Genomic DNA, 25,482 nt, shown 5'->3' with positions numbered 1-25,482 from the left:
GATAGATAGATAGATAGATAAGATAGATAAAAGAATTATAATCCATGCTATATACTAAATTGTTGTGTTATTATATATTATATATACTCATCCTTCATAAAAAAAAATTGACCTTTGAATACAAAGAGGATAATTGACCTATAATTAATAAAGCACAGAGTTTTCACTTTTTTCCTGAAATTCAACTGTACTCTTTCATGCTTTTACAGTAACATTAATGCTTCTATTCAACTCCTCTCTTAACCTAAACAAATCCTTTGATTACATCTAGATAAAAGAGGTGAAGAGAAATGGGTTCTGCTTAAACATACAACACACACACATGCAAAATTTGGAAGTAACTAGTACCCTATGAGATGCTCAGATGATGGAGTTCATGATATTAACTGCATTTTTATTTTCTTAAAAAAGAGGCAAAACATAACAACCTTGCTGAAATCTGCATAGTCTACCCACCTTATTATCCAGTTTTCTGGCTTCCATTTCAAACAAGACCACTCTATTATCTTTTATTTCTTCAGCTGAAATCTATGAGTAGATAAGGTAAGTGAAATAAAATATGTTTTAGGAATTCTGATAGACACTTAAGCACTGATTTATTCTGTTTTCTAATATAAAGCCTACACTAATATAAATGAATTCTAAAATGTTTCATAAGAAAATGGCATCATTAAGAAAGATCTACCATTATTTCTTTTATGTGTGTGAAATAAAGATTTGCCCAAAATATGCCCAGGTCTGCATTAAGCAATGTCTTTTGAAATGTGGTTGCCCAAACTGGATCTTCCCCACTCAAGAGAAATGTCAAAACCCCAGAAGACTGAGAATACCCTCTGCACAACACTGAAGTTCCCTAATACTGAGAAGCATGAATAAATCATACCTAGAAAACTCTATACATTGATATTATCAGATCAATGTTTTTCATCCAATGTAACTGAAAAACTCATTCTACTTAAAAGTAAGTATCAGTCTATCATGCCCCACAGCAAGGAAGCTAACTACTGATAATGTTCTCTTCCCCACAAAAATCAACACCCCTGAACCTTCTTATGCCTTTGGAAATCTAAACTATAGCAAAACCGCTCTCAGAGAAATGTATTTGAAAATCATGATAACCTTGAAACATAGCTCTCTCAGGGAACTAGCTTTACATTCTCAGAGGGAGCTAAAGTTAAAATACTATCACTCCAGGCAGCAGTTATCTGCACAGACACTCTAAAAGATAAGGTTTATAGGCTTGGCATTATATAACGGGAAATGTAAAATACAATAACGCATATATTCATTTGCTTGAAGCCAGTAATCAGCAATGAAAAGCCCAGGTGGGAGGATGGGCAGCAGATAGCAAGCACAAAAAATGAAGGTAAAGAGTTTATAGGTTCAGTGGCCATGTCATAATGTAACATCCCTCTGGAATAAAATCCACTAGGGAAAATTTCTGTCATGTTGAGAGGACTATGTTTCTCCAGTAGAGAACCAAATTGATCCAGATTATTAAGCAGTTTACTTCCACAGAGGAGGGGCAGGTATCACCAAGGTGCACTGGACCTCTATGGGCAACTTAAAAAAACTGAAAGAAGGGATTACCACACTGCATGTTTCTCCTGGTTTGCACAACACATTTTCCGTTTGTGATAACTACAAGACAAGGGTGGACGGAATGTAACATTCAAGATTGAGTGGCAAAGCATGGCTGTAGAATATTTGCCTGACACGCACAGTTTTGGCATGTCCTATTATGCTAAATCTTTCGAGACAAAAGACAAATATCTTATTTTTACCGTAATGCTCCCTTTTCCTGCAGGTCTGCCATTTTTCAGCACCAGTGGTCGAGTTAGCTTCTTACTGGAAACAATCTGTTAGAATTAGAAAGTGATACAAAGAGTCATTTCCCTTCAACCTATGAATTTTTAAATGAAATAGTTTCAGAAAAACAGATTGAGTACACTTTAAGGTTCACTTAAAGTCATTAGAAATAGAAACATTAACTTGGTTTCTTGAAGATTTAGATCATCTACATATTTAGGGCCAGGCACAGTGATTCACGCCTGCAATCCCAGCACTTTGGGAGGCGGAGGCGGGCAAATCACCTGAAGTCAGGAGTTTGAGACCAGCCTGGCCTACATAGTGAAACCCCATCTCTACTAAAAATACAAAAATTAGCCAAGCGTGGTGGTGGGTGCCTGCGGTCCCAGCTACTCAGGAGGCTGAGGCAGGAGAATCGCTTGAACCCAGGAGGCAGAGGTTGCAGTGAACTGAGTTCGCACCATTGCACTCTAGCCTGGGCAACAAGAGCGAGAGTCCATCTCAAAAAAAAAAAAAAAAAAAAGAAGAAAAAAAATCTACATATTTAAAACTCATTGGAAAAAACTTCTAAGGAGCCTACCCTGGCAGATACAATCTCCTTACCCACTAGTTTCTTAATCTTCTCTGTATGTCAGAGTTTAAATCGTTCCTTGTAATGGAAAAAGAGGACCAGATTCTCATCGCATAAACAAATCACTTAGCTGAAACCTTCTAGGTAAAAGGTGGGCTTCAGGACACTCGATAAATGAGATTCAAGGCCAGGTGCAGTGGCTCATGCCTATAATCCCAGCACTTTGGGAGGTTGATGTGGGAGGATTGCTTGAGCCCACAAGTTCAAGCCCAGCCTCAGCAACATGCCAAAACCTGTCTCTACAAAATCATACAAAATTTAGCCAGGTGCCGTGGCATGTGCTTATAGTCCCAGCTACTTGGGAGGCTGAGGTGGGAGGCTCACTTGAACCCAGGAGGTCAAGGCTGCAGTGAGCTGTGATTGAGCCACTGTACTCCAGCCTGGGTGACTGAGTGAGACCCTGTCTCAAAAAAAAAAAAAAAAAAAAGGATTCGATTTTTCTACTGAGACACAACTTCAATATTTAACTCCCATAAAATGTCATATTGCTTGAAGGAATATAGTATACCTAGGTTCTGTCAAACAGATATACTTCTGATATATCTCACAAATTCATAGGAATTTTAGCTACACTGGGATTTTTTTCCCCCAAAAAAGAAATACTTCCTTAATTTTTTCTTTGATATTATTTATCAAAGTTTCAGAAAACTGATCAGTTTCATATTGCTTTTGAGATACAGAAAACACCATCATCTCCAAACAATTCAACCCTGAAAAATAAAGTTGTAAAAGACATATGTGAGTGACAAATGTCACATATTGAAAAAAAATTACTCCTCCCTCCTAAAACCTTCTTCAGTCTATACAAATGGTCATAATCTCTCCTTATGAATCAGATTAAAATAGGAGCAAAATGGTGAGCCACGAGACATATCCCTACCCTGACCAAACTTGTCATATACTGGGAAGACACATAATTAAGCAACTATTAAAAAGTATGGTGAGAAGTACTAGACAGTACCAAGTGAGCTCAGGAAAGGATTCCAAACTAATCTAGAGGGTCAGAGAAGGTTTATGGGGGGAATAAGGCTGAGGAAGAGCAAGCCAGGTAAAGTGGGTGGTGTTGGGGCATTGGGAGTCAGGAGGTGCCAGTCTCACTAGTTAGAAGAACAGAGAAGTTGCTGTTATCTTGATAGCATTTACGGCTTGAACATAACAAAACCATAGAGAACTCTGCAACAGCTAAAGCGTTGGTATTACTTAATGAAATGCCTCATGAAGCCTCCCTTACTCAAAAGAATTAACAGGCTTTTCCATAAATACATAGTTCCTGCCCATACAAAATATAAGATGAATTCTATAATGTTCAAGCCAAGCATATTAATATATAAACTGTCTTTAAAGTGATTACATGTTTTTCAACTTTAAAAATTAAATGATGCTTACCTAAAACACCAAATTCATTAAAATTTAGACAAAATAGAGTACAGTGGCTATGTATACTTACTTGTCCAAGGGTACATTCACATTCCCCTAAGAAGTCATCATCACTCAGGTCAATAGTTTTGTTGTCGATGTCATAAACCCCAAATTTCAATTTCTGAACCACTTCAAAGTAGTAATCAATAATAAAGGTCTTGGAAAATTGGGGATTCAAGCAATTCTTAATCCTTTCTGTGCGCTCAACCTACACCCATCCCCCAAAACAAAAAAGTTTATTCAGATCAAAGGTGTACTTGGATTTTCACATCTTTATGTACTAAACATAAACACAGGCATGACAACTAAAGGAAGTTTCTATATGTGTATGAAAAATTCTACAATCAAGGGCAAACTTTCACAAAAAACTCCATTAACAGATGAGATAGTGTTAGTATTTTTAACATAACAACAAAAAAAAAACTTCTCACATTGTTAAAAGGGTAATTCGGATAACTTTTTAGGTAAACTATTTATCATTACCTCATACCACTGTTGACCACTTGTATTCAAAAATAACACACATAAAGGGTCTGACTTTGACCCTATATCTTTATCCAAAAGATTGGCACAGGAAACATTCAGCGCCACCTTTGTGACACATTGGGCAGCCATGTCTTGAGTTCTGAGAAAACCAATAAAAAGAGAAAGCAAGTGAAACAGTGCCTTTAAGAAGCACACTCATTCCTAACAAAAACAGGTGACTTCTTAAGATCAATTGTCACAATAAGCTTATAGAGTGAACTTGCTAGAATCCGACTGCTATATGTGCCTCCTCGGGATGTGGGTGTCTATTAGCTCATTCCAGTGATATTGCCTCCATCAGATTCTCTTGCTAGGATAAAATTCATTTACTGAATGACAGTAAAATGCAGCTTTTAAGATGGCTAATAAGACATACTAACCTTCTTGGCTGGGCTGACTCAGCCTGTAATCCCAGCACTTTGGGAGGCTGAGGCAGAAGGATGGCTTGAGCTTAGGAATTTGAGACCATCCTGGGCAATACAGCAAGACCTCGTCTCTACTAAAAATAAAAAATTAGCCAAGCATGGTGGCATGTGCCTATAATCCCAGCTACTAGGAAGGCTGAGGCAAGAGGATTGCTTTAACCCAAGAGATTGAGCCTGTAGTGAGCGGTAATTGTGCCACTGTATTCCAGCCTGGGCAACAGAGATTCTGTGTAAAAAAAAAAAAAGAAAAAACTAATCTTCTTTTTACCTTAACTATAAATTTTATCATTCAGATAAACTCCAAGTATTATCTCGATCCTTCACTTAAAGGTATGCCTAACATTATACTACAAAGCAGTTTAAGTTTTATTTTTATTTGTTTATTTAACAAGACACTGAGTGGGATATTTTCTGTTTTCACAGATTTTTTGGCTAAAACCAAAAACCCCAAAGCCCCCTTTCCCCCTACTCTACCCCTAGCTCCCAATATTTTGCAGCTGTGGTTCTCAATATTGGCTGCTTCCTGGAATCATCTGGGGGAGCTTTCAAAGCTAATGATGCCAGAGTTCCACTTAAAGAGATTTTAACTAGTTTAGGGTACAACCTTGACATCAGCTCCTTGGATGATTCTAATGTGTAGACAAGGTTGACAAGCCTACTGTTCTACAGAGAGAAGGTGTGGTCCATCTTCCCTTATGACTTGCTAAGAAATATCAGAGTTAGCTTAACTTCCATAGACCCCTCATTCCCCAGTATCCAATCAAAATATGAAAAAGACTGGGGATAGAGTGGAGCACATGATTGGGGCTGGACTTGAGAAGGAATGCAGTATTGCAGGTGAGCTGCCTTCCTCCGTGAACCTAGGGAATGAAAGGGGCTGCAGGTGTCACCAAGAAAAGGAACCAGGCATTGCATTTCCCATCTGGATGTCCACTTAGCCAGTGGACGTTGATGGTGCTAGGGCAGGTTCTGCAGGAGAGAAGGTACCTACTACCCTAGAGCTACTGGCAAACATCCTTACAATGGGATAATATTTAATGCCCTTTGCCCCTCACTTTGAGATTTAGCTAAAGTTCTAGGACCACAGAAACAAATCCACTCATTATCTTGTTATATTTAAATATGGCAGTAGGATTCCTGTGCTGTATAAAATGCCTAAGCAAATCTGAAATAACAAAGATTACCATTAGAAGAACCTTTGTAATGTCAAAAACAACTAAAGCCTTACAAAAAAAAAATTGATAATTCTATTGAACTCTCTAAAAATCGTAGCAGTTCTCAACACGTCAAAAATCAATACTAAGATTCCTAAATAAATAGAGACTAAGAAAAATGAAGTAGGTTGCATAGTCTTAGAAGTAGCTAGAAATCCCATTTAAAAACAAAGCTGGCTGGGCACCATGGTTCACAACTGTATTCCCAGCAGTTTGGGAGGCCTAGGCAGGTGGATCACTTGAGGTCAGGAGTTCAAGACCAGCCTGGTCAACATGGTGAAACCTCATCTCTACTAAAACATAAAAATTAGCTGGGTGTGGTGGAATGAGCCTGTGATCTCAGCTACTCCGGAGTCTGAGGTAGGAGGATGGCTTGAGACTGGAAGGCAGAGTTTGCAGTGAGCCAAGATCATGCTACTGTACTCCAACCTGGGTGACAGAGTGAGACCCTATCTCAAAAAAAAAAAAAACAAAAACAAAACAAAAACAAACAAAATATATACAAGATATATATATTTAAATAGTCCTAGTATACAGAAAGTGCTCACATTTTATCATTATTATTATTTTATCACTATCTGCCTCTAGGGTCTGATCCTCTCTTATCTATCCCATGTTTCTTACTTTTTTATTATTCCATTGCATGATTATCCTGATTTTTCTAATCCATACTAAGGTGTTCCTTTGAATTCCTATTGCACTAATAGTAACAGATTACTGCATTACAGGAACAAGATCAAATTTGGGGTAATGCACACACCCAATTTTTTTTTTTTTGAGATGGAGTCTTGCTCTGTCATCCAGGCTGGAGTGCAGTGGCACATTCTCGGGTCACTGCAACCTCTGCCTCCCAGATTCAAGCAATTCTCTGCCTCAGCCTCCCGAGTAGCTGGGATTACAAGTGCCCGCCACCACGCCCTGTAGAACCCTCCATCTGGCACTTACTGTGTGATCATGTATAAGTAACTTCAACTTCCTGAGCCTAGATTTCCTCATCAGTAAAAATGGAGATACTGCAAGTAAATTTGTAAATCTGGCATATGCCAGGCATCCTGTCTTTTGTATCTAATACAGAATCTGTAAAATGAATGTTAGTTGTACGATTTTTTTTTTTTTGCATAATGTAGTTTAGAGTCTTATAAGTTGTATGTCAGCAGTACCAAGCATAATGCAGTGCCCTGTGGATGAACACAGAATGAGCAATGATTGCTAAAGCTCCCCAAAAAAAAACCATGTAGAGGATTCCCTACCAGCCAACAGAAAAGTCTTCAAATTTCCAAGGATGGGGAGAATTCAACAGAGAATGCAGACATCTATGTGTGAAGTCAGTCTCACAGCAAAGAGACACCACATATCAGAAGAGCATTATTTTTTTCCCTAAAAATGCTTATACAAAAGCTACAAAAACAACATGCCAGGCACAGCTGATTATTTAACAAATTGCTGACAGTTACACTACTGCATTGCTGCCAGGAAACAAATTTCCTCTATTAGCAGCATTCCTCTCTGAAAATGACTCTGACTGTGGCCTCAATTTTATCCTGAAACCCATTATGGCTGAATGGCAAATGGAAGAAATTACATAAACACTAGGGTCTGGAATCTTGTTAATAGTAATATTCATGAAGATGCTGTTCTCATTTCCTTTTAATGTAATTATCCAGTACACGATATACAATTTTTTAAGAGAGCAATAGAATATTTTATCCACAATCACAATGGGAGCTGGGCATATTGGCTCATACCTGTAATCCCAGCACTTTGGGAGGCTGAGGCAGTAGGATCACTTGAGCCCAGGAGTTCAAGATCAGCCTGAGCAACAGAGACCTCATTCTCTTAAAAAAAAAAAAAAAAAATTTAGCCAGGCATGGTGGTGCGTGCCTATAATCCCAGCTACTTAGGAGGCTGAGGCAGGAGAATCACTTGAACCTGGGAGGCGGAGGTTTCAGTGAGTGAGACTGCGCCATTGCACTCCAGCCTGGGTGACAGAGCAAGACTCCATCTCAGAAAAAAAAAAAGAAAGAAAGAAAGAAAAATTTAAAAAATTAGCCAGCCAAGGTGGCATGCACCTGCAGTCCCAGCTACTCGGCAGGCTAAGGCAGGAGGCTCACTCAAGTCCAGGAGTTCAAGTCCTCCGTAAGCTATGCACTGCAGCCTGGGTGACACAGCAAAACCCTGTCTCAAAAAAAAAAAAAAAAAATTATGATGAGGGAAAATAAAACAAATGTTTTATACTCTTTTAGTGTGAAAGATTTGGCTGGGATAAGTCACCTGGCAAAGAATAAATAAGCAACTAAAGAATAATTCTATGTAGTATTTTACTCCTTAAAGAGCAGGGTAGAAAACACAAATAATCCCTAGGATTAGACAATAGCTTCCTACTGTACAGATTATTACTTATTGGACAATAATTTGATCCAAACACCTCCTCTGAAATGCAAATAATCCCTAGAAATACCAAATATATCAATCATTCTCCCATTCACCCTAATGTTCTGAATCAGTATTATAACAGAGATAAATCTAAGAACTGAGAATTAAGACCTAATATTTAAAGTGGTATCTGATATGTAAAATTTAAGGCATCTGGTCATTCCCATGCCCTGGCTGAAAATCCTGAAGTCTTATCTACTTTCTCTTTTCTCATTCCTCCTTAAACCTACTCTTAGATTTATCCAGTAAAGATGTCACAGAGATTCTGCCTACTAGAAACCCAAATCTCTCCCCAACATGGAGATACAGCCCCTTCCCTGTCCCCAGAGTCACAACCTTAACTTCAGGTCTTCTGTATCTGTCACCTGCCTAACATAATAGTCTCCTAATGGGTATTCCCACTGCCATTTTCTCTCCATTCACATTATGATTTTATCACTTCTGATTAAAAAGTGATAGTCCAATAAACTAAGCCTAGAATTCATGGCTCTGCCAACATCTACCCCTAGTCTACCTGAACAGCTACCTCTGCCCATTCAAGTTGTTCAAGATCCATTTCAGGCCGGGCACGGTGGCTCACACCTGTAATCACAGTACTTTCAGTGGGCAAGGGAGGGGATCACTTTAGGTCAGGAGTTCAACACTCAGCCTGATCAACATGGTGAAACCCTGTCTCTACTAAATATACAGAAATTAGCCAGGTGTGGTGGCAGGTGCCTGTAATCCCAGCTACTCGGGAGGCTGAGGCAGGAGAATCGCTTGAACCAAGGAAGCGAAGGTTGCAGTGAGCCGAGATGGCACCACTGCACTCCAGCCTGGGTGACAGAGTGAGACTCTATCTCAAAACAAAACAAAACAAACACTTCAAATGATACTTCCTTCACACAGCTGTTGCTGATACCCTGCTGATACCCCTCATGCTGTCATGGCACTGATTCTATTTTCTTTCCACTATTGTTACTTGTATTTTGGCTCATCACTCCGTCTATATACTGTGAACTGTGGGCAGCGATCATATTTTACCACTTCCTCTTCTTCCTGAAGCATGACATCTGGCACAGGTTATTTGTAGCAGAAAGAGCAATAACTCTGGAGTCTGTGTGTGTCATTCAAACTTCTTTCCCACCACTAATTTGGATGTGTCACCTCTGCCAAATTATCTATCTGAATTTCAATTTCCTAATTTATAAAATGGGGATATTAAAAAACCCTGACACTTATCCTTCAATGTAAATAAGGTTAAAATAGAAAAATAAACTTAATACAAACCTTGACAATTGTAGGTTTGTAGCATGCTCAGCATATAATAGACACTCCATGAATTGTAGCAATTATTTTATTAATGACTCAGGGATTTTAATTGATTGTCTCAGCATAGATGGCTTATTATTAAGTAGTAAGACATAAAGCAGCTTTCTCATCCTTATTTATGAAAAGCTTCTTGAAACAATAATACTTTTTGGGATTTACAAAATTAATTTGGTAAAATAGTCAGCCTTGAGCATAAATAAGGTACGCAGGTGAGGGGAGTGCAGGCTCATGTCAGTGACTCAAAATGTGTCCTAAAACAATTGTGAAGGAGAAGTCAGTGCCCATCTACCAATCCCTTTAGTAAAGTTCCTTCAGTCTTCAGCTGAAAAATGAAGAGATTGGCTTACTGTAAAAAATTCTCAGATGTTCCTTCTGGTTCTAATACCATGATTCACTAACTGCTATTCCGCAGTACATCCTGCCTGACCGCTACTGAAAGCACACAAGGGCAACCTTGGGGCAGCTGGAACCTGCCCAGCAACATCAGCAATAAACACCCTAGGCAGTGTTTCTCCTATTGTGTTGCTCAGAACAGTAATAAGTGTTCCCCTACTTAAAAAAAAAAGGGGGGGGGGGTGCAGAGCAGGTAATACGGCTATAAATCCCAAGGCTGCTAAGTTCCTGAGAGTTCCCAGGGCAAACTAGCAACTGTATTTATTATGAGGTTTCTGTAAACCCATTATTTTGCTAAGGACAGCAGGGACATTATACAGCAACAGAAGAGCTTGTAGCTCATTATAATCAAATTGGGGAGATCCATTCACAAAACAATTACTTATTGAATACTTTCTAGGTGTTCCAAAAGTGGGGTTTGGGGAGGAGGCAAAAACAAAATAAATACTTAGCTACTTAGCTAACTGTGTATACACAGAAAGAGTATACAAGAGTATAAAACTGTGTGGTACAGTCAGAGAACAATTAGTGCTCTTGGAGCTGAGGAAGGTCCCCAGAGATTTCTACTTTTACTGACGATTAAAACTATACTCCACTATAAAAAAAAGTGCAATCTTATTGCTACTGACTACTGGATTTCTTTTTCACCCTTACATTTAAGGGTACACAGTGAGAGAGTGGGGAGTAGAAGAATAAGGGGAAAGAAAAGATAGGCAATAATTCCATACAACTAGACAGATATTATTTCTTTTACAGTTTTCAAAGTGCTTCCAAATAATATATTATCTTCTGAACCTTACAAAAGAGTTAGGCAGGATAATGATTACTACATGGGGAAAGGTCCATGTGTCACAGGTATGACTTTAATATAAGGCACTCCAGTGTCTGAATTGATTGACCCAGAATATGTTGATAATTTTCAGCACATTGTTAATCTTCAAAATAATGCATAACATCTACTAAGAAAAAAATACAAATGTCTTCAAAAAGGTTAAATTACTTACATGGGATCACAAAGCTACTAAGTGTCAGCACCACAGCATAAACCCACGTATTTTCCCCTTTATGCCAAAATCCCTCCAGGGCACTAAAGCCTCTAATTAATAGTTACTTAGCTGTCAAGTAAAAACAGTATTCGTAAAAATAAATAAACTCCATAGATGCACACAATTATGATTTTTCAATTAAAAACAATATCAAAAAATAGTTACTTAGTATAACAGCAATATTCTCTAATTAATTTCCTTTTGGCTTGTTAATATCAAAAGTAATATTCAGTCTGACACAAATTAATAAAATAATATCTTTAAAATTACAAGATTAATACTGAGGCTAAAACTAGTTATATGGTTCTTAAACAAATGTAACCAGATTAACAAAAGCTTGCCAAAGAATGGAAGAACTGGAATGGCTTATACTTTATTTATCTCATAGCAGTTCCTCTTCAAGATAACCCATTAAATTGTAAATTACTTAAGACTAAGAAAGCATGTTCTCCTTGCTAGTGTGTCTCTACACACACAGGTCTACCATGTACGTAGGTGCTGTTAGATCATCTTAGAGCAGCAACACTTATTCTCAGAAATATACTGCACTTAATACCCAGACTCTGAGAGTAAAAAACTCACATTAAAATAATTGAAACTAAGCTTGTTCTGTATTTAGTAAGAAAGTGATGCCCAGATTTATTTTTTTAATCACTACCACAGGATACTAGAAATGAATATAGGGAATAAGGTCAAGCACAAACATACATAAAACAAAACAAAAAAAGAAACAAAAAGGAAGAATCACTGCATTAGGTGTCAAAAGAAATAGACTGGGCTGGGCGTGGTGGCTCACACCTGTAATCCCAGCACTTCGGAGGCCAACACAGGCAGATCACCTGAGGTCAGGAATTTCAGACCAGCCCGGTCAACATGGCGAAATCCTGTGTCTACTACAAACATAAAAATTAGTTGGGCATAGTGCACTGTAGTCCCAGCTACTTGGGAGGCTAAGGCAGGAGAATTGCTTGAACCCGGGAGGTGGAGGTTACAGTGAGCCAAGATTGTGCCACTGCACTCCAGCCTGGGCGACAAAGCAAGACTCCATCTCGAAAAAACAAAAAAAAAGGAAGAGACTGGTTCTGTGTTAGTCACACCACAATGGCGGGCATTTAGGCAACTGATGTCACTTCTCTGGGCCTCAGGTTTTTTCAGCTGTTAAATATTTTTTTTTTTTTTTGAGATGGACTTTCACTCTTGCTGCCTAGGCTGGAGTGCAATGGCGATCTTGGCTCACTTGCAACCTCCCCTTCCTGGGTTCAAATGATTCTCCTGCCTCAGCCTCCTGAGTAGCTGGGATTACAGGCGCCGCCACCACGCCCAGCTAATTTTTGTATTTTTAGTAGAGACGGGGTTTCACCATGTTGACCAGGCTGGTCTCGAACTCCTGACTTCAGGTAATCTGCCTGCAATCCACCCACCTTGGCCTCCCAAAGTGCTGGGATTACAGGCGTGAGCCACTGCGTCCAGCCTTCAGCTGTTAAAACTAAGAGTTGAGTCAATCCCTTTCTTTAAGTAATTACTAAGGTCTTTTCCATTAATGTACCCTGACCCTGATTTAATTACAGTGAATATGTAACTTGTTTAGGAAGTGGTACTAAAGGATTTTTAAAAATGAGTAGAAAACATCAGAATATTTATAAGGACAAAAAGGAGAAATGGAAGAAAAAGGATAAAGTTTTCCAAACTCAGTCTCCATCTCTATCAAAAAAGCTGTATCTGGAGCCAGGCACGGTGGCTCGTGCCTGTAATTCTAGCACTTTGGAAGGCCGAGGTGGGAGGATTGCCTGAGGTCAGGAGTTCAAGACCATCCTGGCCAACATGGTAAAACCTGCCTCTACTGAAAATACAACATTAGCTGGGCGTGGTGGCGTCCGCCTGTAATCCTAGCTACACAGGAGGCTGAGGCAGGAGAATCGCTTGAACCAAGGAGGCGGAGGTTGCAGTGAGTCAAGATCGTGCCACTGCACTCCAGCCTGGGCAAAAAGAGCCAAATTCTGTCTCAAAACAAACAAACAAAATATCTGGAAAAAAAAGTATCTAGAAACTTCTCCACTAGTTAGATATCTTGGCTCAAAATGGTTATTAAGTGCTCAGATGACTTAAATAAACAAACAAAACACAGGGCCCAGTCTATTAAGCAGATGCAGCACGATAAGGAAATAAATTTTATTAGCATCCATGAAATCTCACATTATTAAGCTCTTAGCATCTATCATGACAGCAAAATAAATCAGCTTTTAGCCACACTTTAAAAAGTTTCCAGATTCTTAAACTATCTTGAGCAAAATCTAAATAGTGATACCATTGCTGATGCTTGGACATGTAGAACTGAGGAAAGCAGGAGTTAACGTGAAAAGGTTGATATGTTATCACTCTAACTTCAAAAATAAAAAGTAGGTGCAGTTTTACCTTGTCTTTATCATTACAAAGTAAGCAATCAACTAAGGACCCTTCATTAATTTCTCTAGAAAATCCTGATACTGTTCTATTCCATGATTCATAACTGGCTACAAAGTTTACTTAACATGTGTTTCAGGTTATACCACTTTTCTAATCCCTTGGTTACTGTATATACATTTTAGAAGTATCACTGATTGTATTTTCAAGCCCATCAAATGAACAGTTCATCATAGGTTCATTTAGTGAGGTATTAATAAAAGTTATTAATAGAAGCAGGGTTGGGCCAGGCATGGTGGCTGATCTTTATAATCCCAGCACTTTGGGAGACTGAGGCAGGCAGATGGCTTGAGCTCAGGAGTTCAACAGCAGCCTGGACAACATGGCTAAACCCTGTCTCTACAAAAATACAAAAATTAGCCGGGCATGGTGGGGTGTGCCTGTGGTGCCAGTCATTCTGGGGGCTGAGGTGGTATTGCTTGAGTCTGGGAGGTGGAGGATGCAGTGAGCCGACATCAAGCTGCTGCACTCCAACCTGGGTGGCAGAATCAGGCCCCATCTCATATATAAATAAATAAAATTTTTTTTAAAAAAGAAGAGTTATCAGAACTTATTAGCTACATAAGCAGAAAAAATAAAATTAAAATTAAAAAGTTACAAATAAGAAGTTACTAACATCAGTGTCACTAAAATTGGTATACAATCCCCTACTGCTAAATTTGACTGGCTTAAGAAAAAAGGAAGCAGTGGCAACATCTCACTATTGCCTCACTTTATGCAACATGCATGTTGGCAAAGCTAGCTATGAAATACATGTCTACAAAGTGAATCATCTTTTACCCTCAATGAAAATCAGAGCCGCATCCCCTACCTGAAAATCCCAAGTGTTCAGTTGAAAAGTTTTTCATTATAAGGCCTAAGTAAAGCTGCTGGCCAGCTGTGCAGCAGGCAGGCTGGATCTGATATTAAGGCACACCAACCTGCGGAGACTGAAGTCTCCTGGGGTTCTCATTTCCCTCAGAGCACATTAAGAATTTTCCCCCTTCTGGAATTTCCCAGATGTTGAACCAGCCATCAGAACCTCTCACCTGCCCTGGTGTCCACTATGCCCCAACTCTAAATGCATGCTTTCTAAAATTTGACTCCTTTCCTTCTCTTTGTAGGGGAACACGTATATTTAATTGGGCAAGTTGAGCACTTCACAATTTATCACTATGTGCTCCTTTCTAGTTCACGGTGAACAAATCATATAAAAATGCCTTCAGTTTAAAGCAGCAACAACTACAACCACGTGGTTCCCAAGGTTTAAAAAGTTTGTATATTGGGCAAAGACTGTTGAGATGTTTATGCATTTCCTGATTTCAAGAATATTCATGTCCTGGTTACTTAACACATACATTTTAGCTGTTTTTAATTTGAGGGCAAATCCCTTTATATTTCCCAGTCATGAGCAGTTTAATAGTACTATTAATTCATTCAACACTTATTGAACAAATATTATAGATTGCCTACTGTGTGTCAGGCACTGTTCTAAGGTGCTGGAGAGCCAACAATAAACAAAGCAGGCAACCATCCCCATGAAGGAGAGGTGAGTTACACTGCAGGGAGGCAGAAAACAATAAAGACAAATAAGTAACATATATAGTATGTTAGGTGGCAGTAAGTGTTACAGGGAACAATAAAGAAGGAGAGCAAGAAGTACTGAAGGTGGGGTGCAATTTTACATATTTTATAAAATTGTTTTGACAATATCATCAGGAAGTATTTGTCTCAATTTTCACTTCTTTTTAAAAAATTCTGACACATAAACATGAAAATGTGGACAGATAAGTAAGTTCCGCTTTACAGTTGCAGATACCTCTTTTAACAAGTACTGACCATCACCTTAAATTCTACAGGCATGGTAAACTAAAAGCCGGGGAAGGTGAAATAGCCGGATAACAACGTGTGCAGAAACCACACAGCTGCTCTGGTAATTTTCACAGGAACTAGATATAATATAACCATTTGCAAGAGGACATTTCAAAATTATTTACTAAAATCAGTATGTAGTATTTCCTTCTATTTTTTTCATGAGGACACTTACTAATATGCTATCCACCTAATTCATATTGGTAAATGTGACCATAATACTGATGAATTTTAATGTCTTTTAAAAAGTTATGATTGCATACTGCTAAGCTGTTATATTAAAAGAATAAACAGTCTCTTCATAAAAACCTCCAATATGATTCCCACTCACAAGTAAGAACAAGAAGGGAAAATACTGGGGGGAAGGAAGCTAGATTGTAGGGTGAAGGTAATGGTGGGAACAGTAAAGGAATGCTCTAGTTAGGACTCCTGCAGGTCATTGAGTACAACCAATAGAAGTGACATTGAGTCTTGCTAAAAGATCCACCTGAAAGATCATGCTTTGGTGAGCAGTGGTGGCATTATGAATCTTTGAAGGTCAAATGACATATAATCATTTTTCACGTCTAACATTTATTTTCTTAGTTTTGCTAACAGGCATACTTTCTAGCATAATAAATCACTGACTAAAGAACATCTGAAAAGGAGAAAAAAAAGAAAACTCTAATAATAGTAAGAAAAAAAGCCCAACGATAGTACCAAAAAATAAAGGGGGCAAAGAAAACTATGGATAAAGCTATTCCAAGAATTGATAAGGCTGGGTGTGGTGGCTCACACCTGTAACCCCAGCACTTTGGGAAGCCAAGGCAGGAGGATCACCTGAGCCCAGGAATTCAAGACCAGCCTGGGCAACATAATAAGACCTTATCTTTATTATAAAATAAATAAATAAGTAAATAAAATAATTGATAGGTGTTGGAGTACAATATGAACTAGGTACCGAAACAGATGCTGCAAGGGAAATACTCAGGGCAGCAGTAATATCATCATAAAGAGCATAGAAAATAAAATATTTTAAAAGTATAATAGGTTGCCATAAACTTATGTGAAAATGAAGACCATTGTCTATAAACTGTTCACAGTTATAGATAAAATTAGAAGAGGTGTCCAGTCATTATGCAACCCTTAATGGCAAACACTTCTTTTGCTTCTCCCATACTGGAGCCTCCTCTCCCTTCCCATTCTTCAGGGACTAGACCTGAGAGAAGAAATCCTAAAAGAGAACTGCAGACTTCACTGCGGGGTTTATGCCAGGCACCTTTTGGTCTGTGGGGTCCTAAAATTCAGCTCCCCCTCACATCTAGAGTCTCAAAATGATCCAGTCCCAGAGTTTGAAATTCTTCAGCCCAGAGTGGGATGTATTTTTCCAATTCATCGGCCAAAAGGAACGGACCTCTTAAAAATTCTCACAAAGGCAAAAAATGGCCCTGGGTACCACAGACTAATGACTGAGATATCTACTGGTGTCATTATAATTGCCATTATATGTGTCATCTGTTTTCATTCCCTTTTCGTTTCCCATCCTTTGCTGTTTCCCTCTACCTATGTCCTAGGCTTGTACAAGTTGTGTTCGGCTCTGGCTGGCAGCACACACAGAGAGCTACTTTGCTAACCTTAATTAATGACATCAGGATATATGTGACTATATATAGCTTACCCACTAACTATGTGCCAACCACTTTGCTAAATGTTTTACAAGTAGGATCTAATTTAATTCTCATAGCAACCTTGTGACATTTTATCTCTATTTCACAAATGCAGAAACGGTCCCTAAAAGGTGAAGTTTCCTGCCCAAGGTCATACAGCTAACAGCCCTCATAGCATAGATTTGAAACCTAGGTATCTGGCTTATCCCAAAGAATAACGTTCTTTTACATTAAGCAATAAATCCTGTGCCTTAAAATCATAAGGACTTGAATTCCAAACCCTAATGCCACCACTTACCAGTTGTGTAATCCGATGAGTTATTCAACCTGAGTTTCCTGGAGAATGAAACAGAGTAACATCACTTCAATAAGTGCTTGGGAGCGTTAAATAAGCTAACATACAAAAACTGTCTAGCACAGTTGTTGTGGGACATTGCAATCAATAGTTACAATATTCAATCCCGCCCTTCCCTCTATTTGATTATCCATTATAGAGGCGGCCTCAAAAAGACAACGGTAAGGATATGCAAAAAGTGCAGACGTCTGATCATTAAGCGCAGCATAAACGGTTGGTCTGCTCGGTCCCAACGGGTTCTGGCCCTGCGCTTCCTCCACAATCCTGGTGTAGGGAACCCAAAACACTAGACAGAAGAAGCTTGAAGCTGGAGGAGAAACGGGAGCTGCTAGACTACTTCTCACAACCTCCTTGTTTACTCTGAAATCAGGAATCACCTCTTCCCACCCCATCTGCCAGCTTCTCGGGTGTTCTGAAGCGCGCACCCCCCGCTCAACTGGGCATTGGCTTCACCACTGACGTGGTGTGGGTACCTTATCCCTCTCCCTGCGTGGTGCTGCAGTGATTTCGGAGCCTGTCACCCTTCTCTGGGCCACAAGCCTGACCCTCTCCGCCCAGGGAAGGAGGGTGGATCCCAGCCTATCACTAGCCCCAGGTGCGCGAGCGCCAGGCCCAGGCGGGGCCTTGCGGCCCAGAGCTGAGCCCCGAGTCCGGGCTCCTCCAGGAGGCGCCGGCGATGCTTGGGCCTCGCCAGGCCGCGACCTAGCTCGGGAGCCCCCCGCGAGACCTGCCGATCCCCGGCTACGGAGCACTTCCAGCACCAAGGCCCGGCGGGACCTGCCGCACGGAGCCTGCGGGCTTGGATTCTCCAGGCCAGGATTTTCCTTTTTCCCCAGGCGGTACGGTTGCTGGGCTGCTGCCTCACCGGCCCAGGAACTGGGAGAGGCCCGCACTCACGTGCGAGTCTTAGAGGTGGAAGTCGAGCGAAGGTGGAGAACAGGCCAGCAGCGTCGGGAGCGCTGCCGGGACCGCAGAGATTCAGGAGAACCTAGGGCCGGACTGGCAGAGCAAGGGGGCGGGACGGGGCGGGGAGCAGGGGGGTCGAGTCCAGTGTGCGCCCCGCCCCGCACAGCCTGCGCGAGGATCCGCCCATCTGCCGGGAGCTGACTCTGGGCTGCAGGTCCGCTCCCTGCCAGTAGGCTGGCGCTTCAAGGCTACTCTGGGGGCCAGTCGCTTACTGAAAAGGCAAAACTGACTTTAAGGTAAGTGGTTTGGTGCACCAAAATAAATTCCTTAAGGATTAAATAATTTAAATATTTGTGAAAATTTATACCATATCTGAACTGAGAAGACTGGGCGCCGTGGCTCACACCTGTAATCCAAACATTTTGGGAGGCAGAGGTGGGAGGATGGCTTGTGCCCAGGAGTTGGAGACCAGCCCAGCCTGGGGCAAAAAAATGAGACCCCCTCCACCGCTACAAAAAGTAAAAAAAAAATAGCTGGGCATGGAGGCACGCGACTGTGGTCCTAGCTACACGTGAGGCTGAGGCAGGAGGACCACGGGCTCAGGCTGCAGTGCGCCATGTTCGTGCCTCTGCACTCCAGCGTGTGACAGACAGACCCTGTCTCAAAAAAGAAAAAAAAAAAGTTGCTAAGACAAATTATCAACATGAAAATAGCGAAATACATCTTAGCTCTTAACCATGCTTATATGCTTATTTAGGGCATTCTTAATGTGCACACTACCAAGGACATTTTATATCCTTCATTACCTTTAATCCTCATGATTCTGTGATGTATTTGGTGCCAGTATCCCCATTTTACAAATGAAAACTGCATTTGAGTAACATGAGATTTGAAAGCTAAATAATTGGCCTACTTTTCTGAAGTCACAGATTATAAGTAAACTAACCTCAAAGTGCAGGCTGGACTGCTTGCTACTCCATGCTGCCTGCAACTAAACAAAACGGTATGGAAAATATTGATACATGACTGCTTGATAATTTAGAACTTCTTCCCAAGGAAACAGGGACAAAATCAATAAAACACATTAGGAAAAATATTGGTCCCAAACCTGACAGAGTTAGTATCTTAAGTTCATTGATTTTTTATTTTTATTTTTTTGAGATGGAGTTTTGCTCTTGTTGCCCAAACTGGAATGCAATGGCGCAATCTCATCTCACCGCAACCTCCGTCTCCTGGGTTCAAGCGATTCTCCTGCCTCAGCCTCCCAGGTAGCTGGGATTATAGGCACCTGCCACCATGCCCAGCTAATTATGTATTTTTAGTAGAGATGGGGTTCTCCATGTTGGTCAGACTGGTCTTGAACTCCCAACTTCAGGTAATCCACCCATCTCGGCCTCCCAAAGTGCTGTAATTACAGGCATAAGCCACCGCGCCTGGCCTCTTAAGTTCATTTAAATTGATAAGAAAAAAAAAAACACACACTCAATAGAAAAATGGGTGAAGGGTTTTATTTTTTTTAATTACAGAAGAAATGGAAAGGGTATCAAATGAAGAAACACAGACATTCCTAAGTAAAAACTTTACTCTTAATCCAAAAAATGCAAACTAAACATTTTTATTTTATTTATTTTTAAGAAATGGGGTCTCACTATGTTGCCCAGGCTGGTGTCGAACTCCTGAGTTCAAGTGATCTGCCAGCCTTGGTCTCCCAGAGTGCTGGGATTACGGGTGTGAGCCACTGTACCTGGCCTGCAAATTAAACATTTTTAAAATCATGTCAGTGCCAGTGAGGATTCATTTATTTATTCAGCAAACACATCCTGATTGCCTACTATGTTCATTGTTCTATACTTGTGAGCAAGACAGATAGGAACTTCTATCCTATAGGAAGGTCGAATGATAAGTTAGTTGTTAAAGACAAAATGAGATTTCAGACAGCCAGACATGCCATGATGAAAGTTAAGGCAGGGTGATGTGTTAGAGGGACCTGAGGATAGTGTGAGCTTATTTAGACTGGGCATCAGAAAAGAGCTCTCTAAGATGGTATTTGACCTGAGATTTGAAAAATAGGAAGCAGCCAGTTATGCAAATATCTGGGGCACAGGAATGATAGCAGGGGCAAAAAGACAAGAACAAACTGCAAGTGCAGAAACAAGGCCTTTGTTGCTGAAGTGTACTGGGGAGGTACTAGAAGTGTTTTTGTTTTTACTAAAGGTTTCTGGCTCTATTTTTGATTCTGCCTTCATATGTAAATGAACGTTCTCAGGCACCACTAATTGGATTGCAATTTTCAAATTTCCCAGAATATATAGTATCCATACCTAACCTTCAAAACTTTTCTTTCCACTAAAATAGGGAAAGAGTGGAGGCAAGGGGATAGTTTTGTACTTTTAGTATCCAGACAGCAATCTATCATTTAAATACATAGTGCCATAGCTATTCATTGTATTTATTCATTCTCCTTAACTAGAGTCTGAATCCCATTCTACTTTTGTTCTTATTCATTCACCCATTAATTTAACATGTGTTGAATTACATACCAAGCCTAACAAGGTTCTAGAAATAAAACAACACCTGGTGGAGAGTTAAATGCATGTTAAAATGAATGAGATATTCACAAAATATTCTTTCTCCTATGTATTTTGATCCTCATCGTTCTATCTTCACTCTTTCAGTCACATTTTTAATTACCTCATCCTGTCTTATAGCTTTTTTTTTTTTTTTTTTTTTTGAGACAGGTTCTTGCTGTCTCCCAGGCTGGGACGCAGTGGTGCGAACATGATTCACCACAGCTTCAACCTCTCAGGCTAAAGTGATCCTCCCACCTCAGCCTCCTGAAGTAGCTGGGACCTACAGGCATGAGCCACGGCATCTGGCTGATTTTTGTACTTTTTGTAGATATGGGGTTTCACCATGTTGCCCAGGCTGGTGTCAAATTCCTCAGCTCAAGAAATCCACTGGCCTCAGTCTCTCAAAGTGCTGGAATTATAGGCATGAGGCACCACGCCCAGCCTTAGTCTCAGAGCTTTGAATTCCATCTGTATTTTCTCTCTCTGTTTTTTTTTTTTGAGTTGGAGTCTAACTCTGTCACCAGGCTGGAGTGCAGTGGTGTGATCTCGGCTCACTGCAACCTCTGACTCCTGGGTTCAAGTGATTCTCCTGCCTCAGCCTCCCAAGTAGCTGGGATTACAGGTGCGTGCTACCACAGCCAGCTACTTTTTGTATTTTCAGTAGAGACAGGTTTTCACAGTGTTAGCCAGGATGGTCTCGATCTCTTGTCTTCATGATCCACCTGTCTTGGCCTCCCAAAGTGCTGAAATTACAGGGTGAGTCACCACGCCTGACCTTTTTTTGTATTTTGAGTAGAGACGGGGTTTCACTATGTTGGCCAGGATGGTCTGGATCTTCTCACCTCGTGATCTGCCCGCCTCGGCCTCCCAAAGTGTTGGGATTACAGGCGTGAGCCACCGGGCCTGGCCACTTTTCTTTTTTTCTTTCTTTCTTTTTTTTTTAAAGACGGTGTCTCACTCTATTGCCTGGACTGGAGTACAGTGGCGTGATCACCGCTCCCTGCAACCTCGGACACCTGGGCTCAAATGATCCTCCCAGCTCATCCTGCTGGGTAGCTGGGACTACAGCATGTACCACCACATGCAGCAAATTAAAAAACAAGAAACAAACAAACAAACAGAAACATTTTTTGTAGAGACAGAGTCCCACTATGTTGCCCAGGCTGGTCTTGAACATCCTGGGCTCAAGCTATTCCCCGGCTTTGGCCTCCTGAAGTGTTGGGATTACAAGTGTGAGCCACTACGCCCAGCCTATATTGTTAAGGTTATCAAACTTCCACACCTTTCCTCTGAAACTCCACACTCAAACTCTCTATGCTTTACTCGGCTGTTGTATTAGTTATCAGTTGCTCTGTAACAGATAACACCAAATTTAGTGGCTTAAAACAGGAACAATCATTTATTATCTGTCATAGCTTCTGTGGTTTAGGAATTTAGAAGTGACTTGGCTGGGTGGTTCTGGCTCATCGTCTCTCTTGATGTTGCAGTCAGATTTTGGCCAAGGCTGTAATCATCTGATGGCTTGACAGGGGCTGAAGGAATTATTCAGCCCAAAAGTTCAGTTGTGCCAAGGTTGAGAAACCCTGCTTTAAACCAATGGGACTATACATTTAAAAAATACTAATGTCATGAAAGACCAAGGCTGACAATTTAAAGATTTAAAGGAAGTAGAAACATAACAAATGCAAGATGTTATCAAGATTTGATCTTGAATTTAGAAAAAAAAAATCATTAGCATAAAGGACAGCATTGGGAAGTAAACAAAATTTGTATATTAAATAATAGCATTCTGTCAATTTCAGTTTCCTGAATTTGATAATTACACTGAGACTAAATAAGGGAATGTCTTGTTTCTAAGACTGAAGAGTCATGATATCTGTAATCTACTCTCAAAAGGCCTAACAACAGAAAATACTAGGAATATAATATGCATATTATAGGTAATATATATAAAGAAAGGTAAAGCAAATGTGAGAGAAAGTTAACAATGGCTGAATCTAGCTGAAGAATATATGGGCATTCCTGCAACTTTTCTTAGGATCTAATTTTTTTTTTTTCCAAAGCAGAAAACTTAATTACAAATTCACTCTAGCAGAGATATCAGAAACTTAATTTCAGTGTTATCATGGTATCCAGTGGCATAAACATTTAGCAATATTGAGGGGGTAGCTACCGGCAGAAATGCGTAAAATAAAAGTGATTCTGTCTTTGGGAAAAAAAGGCTAGGTTTCAGAAATTGGGAAGGAGAGCTATATATTTTTAAAGATAGACTTTAAAGACACAATCCTAAAGAAATACAGCTGATTTAATGGGAACTAGTGGAAGTAGCAATCATATAGTAGAAGGAGCACTAGACTCAAGAGTAGAAAGACATGGATTCCTGTCTTATAACATATCCTTGGTTAGGTTAATACATCTCTTTGAGCTACAGTTTTTTCATTTGTAAACCTGGGATACCAGTTACTTCACAAGGTAGTTTGGAAGATCAATACAATTATGTATTAATTCTCTATACAGTACTAAAAGTACCATAGAAATGCAACCTAATTTTTTAAAACCATGACTCGCCTCCCTTATTACCCATAACATTTTTTGTGAAACCTGTAGTAGGTACTCCATTTGCAGTCTGTGTTTCCACCCACCATCAGGCATCAAGTAGGATCCAAAACCTCTTCATTTTCCCACAAACGAATTCCACTTGAGCAAGAAATTTTATTTCACTCTAGAAAAATAAAATACTTTGCTCGAGTAAGTAAAACATCTTATTGAAGAATTTTAGGGGAGACTAGGTTTTTTAAAATTTTTATTTATTTAATTTTTTTACTACACATGCCCTAGCATTAAAAGGGATCAATATCCTGTCCAGAGGCCTCCTTCCACTAGTTCTTCCCAAAACGCTTTGCATTTTTTGTTCCTCTGCTCTGGACTCTTTCTTGAATCTACCCCCTTAAGTCGCTCAGTCTCTTCCTTTCCCTTCTTCATGTTGGGCAATTTAATTCTTCCAATTATTTATTTCCAAAAAAAGACTCACTAGTGCCAAGATTCAATGACAAATTAATGACAAATTAAAATGACAATTTTTTTTCTTGCATACTTGTATTCTTGGGTTATTTCTGAGCTTTCAGTTCTGTTCTGGCGACTTATCCTTGTGCCCAAACCTCTGAAGAGATGGAGCAGAAACAAGTCAGTGAGCCTGAAGAGAGCGCTCTCACTGCCTCAGTCCGCTAGACGCAGGCGCGGATGATCCACTAAGTCCCACCCACTCGGAGTATTTCCCTCCCCCTAAGCCCGTGGTCCGGAAACCATGGGGGCGGAAGAGGTGCTGGATAGGAGGCGGGTGGACGCGGTTCTCTCCGGAAGGGCTGTGGCTCCTTTAGCCCCGCCCGCCTGGGTAGTTGCCTGAAGTAGTGCAGGATCAGCCCGCGAGTTGCAGGTCATGGCCCTGGCCGCTCGACTGTGGCGCTTTCTGCTATTGCGACGTGGAGCCGCCCCGGGGCCTCGGCTCCCTGCGGGGACTTCGGGCAGCCGTGGACATTGCGGCCGCTGTCGATTCCGTGGCTTTGAGGTACCCCCGCGGTCCTGGCTCCCGCTCCCCACCTCCTACCCAGTGGGTTCCTGCTCTCCCTTAACTTCTTCAGGGTTGGCGGCCCCGCGCTGCCTAAGGTCCTACGGGAATGTGGTGAACCGAGGAAGGAACTCGGGGCCACTGTGCCTGGAGCGCTTGGCCAGGTCCCTTCCATTTTGCAAACCTTCACTATCCTAAGCTGGAGCTGTCAGAGAAGGAGTGGGGTTTGCCCCCACGCGTCCCGGAAGCTGCCTCCTACCTGCCCATCCTGTGCGAAACAGAACAGGACGGGAAAGAACCTTGAGCGCTGTGCAGTGATTCTCACTGTAGGCGATGACAGATACAGCAACAGCGTTTGAGGCTGCAACTTTCAGACTTTGATAAGTGTGGGGTGTGATTTAAAAAATTCTACAACTCAGAAGCAGAGATTTCATCCTGTTTAGGTTTTTGTTTAAAAATGATTATTTCTGAGTTGCCTGTTTTATCTGCATGACGTCAGTGAAGGATGTCGGCATGTTATAGTCTCAGTTCTGGTATTAGACTGCTCGTGGGTCTCTGTTTATTCTTGTCAGGGAATTGGGGAATAGCATTAGTATATAGGACGTATTTCACATGAACTAGGTGTTTCATTATTTTAAACTCAAAATTTTAACTGCTCAGTTAAAATCTTTCAGAATTATTATGGGACTGATGGTGGGGAGGGGTGGTTAAAAGTTAGGCACATTCCCTTTCCTTGGAAGTTTATAACCAAATGGGGAGGTGATAGATAATATAGGCGGAGAGATGGGAGGAGTTCTAAGTATGAAACTAGTTAGCCTTAAGTTTTCAAATTAGAACAATGAGTTTTAAGTCCCATTTTAGACCTGGCCCCTTGGATTAGCCTGTAATCCCAGCACTTTGGGAAGCCGAGGCGGAAGGATTGC

General features: G+C 40.6%; 2 protein-coding genes across 5 annotated transcripts in view; one reads left to right on the top strand and one right to left on the bottom strand.

The window, feature by feature from the left end:
* Window positions 1–18,535, bottom strand: part of CPNE3 (copine 3) — a 58,138-nt gene extending 39,603 nt beyond the window's left edge. For 2 of the 3 annotated variants that reach the window (XM_030937740.1, XM_010378554.2), the window contains exons 1-6: window positions 18,416–18,535; window positions 17,462–17,499; window positions 4,343–4,484; window positions 3,888–4,067; window positions 1,785–1,859; window positions 457–528 (exon numbers count right to left, since the gene is read on the bottom strand). In XM_030937740.1, coding sequence (XP_030793600.1) covers window positions 457–528; window positions 1,785–1,859; window positions 3,888–4,067; window positions 4,343–4,474 — 459 coding nt within the window. In that variant the 5' untranslated portion in view covers window positions 4,475–4,484; window positions 17,462–17,499; window positions 18,416–18,535. Of the gene's footprint in view, window positions 1–456; window positions 529–1,784; window positions 1,860–3,887; window positions 4,068–4,342; window positions 4,485–17,461; window positions 17,500–18,383 lie in introns of all 3 variants that reach the window. The other variant, XM_010378555.2, reaches the window with a different exon arrangement.
* Window positions 18,536–24,300: 5,765 nt separating this feature from the next.
* Window positions 24,301–25,482, top strand: part of RMDN1 (regulator of microtubule dynamics 1) — a 42,450-nt gene continuing 41,268 nt past the window's right edge. For both annotated transcript variants that reach the window (XM_030937438.1, XM_030937437.1), the window contains exon 1: window positions 24,301–24,559. In XM_030937438.1, the coding sequence (XP_030793298.1) occupies window positions 24,431–24,559 (129 nt within the window). In that variant the 5' untranslated portion in view covers window positions 24,301–24,430. The remainder of the gene's footprint in view (window positions 24,560–25,482) is intronic.

The sequence above is a fragment of the Rhinopithecus roxellana genome, chromosome 9 (assembly GCF_007565055.1).
Source record: "Rhinopithecus roxellana isolate Shanxi Qingling chromosome 9, ASM756505v1, whole genome shotgun sequence".
In the NCBI taxonomy this organism is placed as follows: domain Eukaryota; kingdom Metazoa; phylum Chordata; class Mammalia; order Primates; family Cercopithecidae; genus Rhinopithecus; species Rhinopithecus roxellana.
The sequence above is the reverse complement of the archived record's forward strand: the minus strand, read 5'-3'. Positions and strand labels throughout refer to the sequence as shown.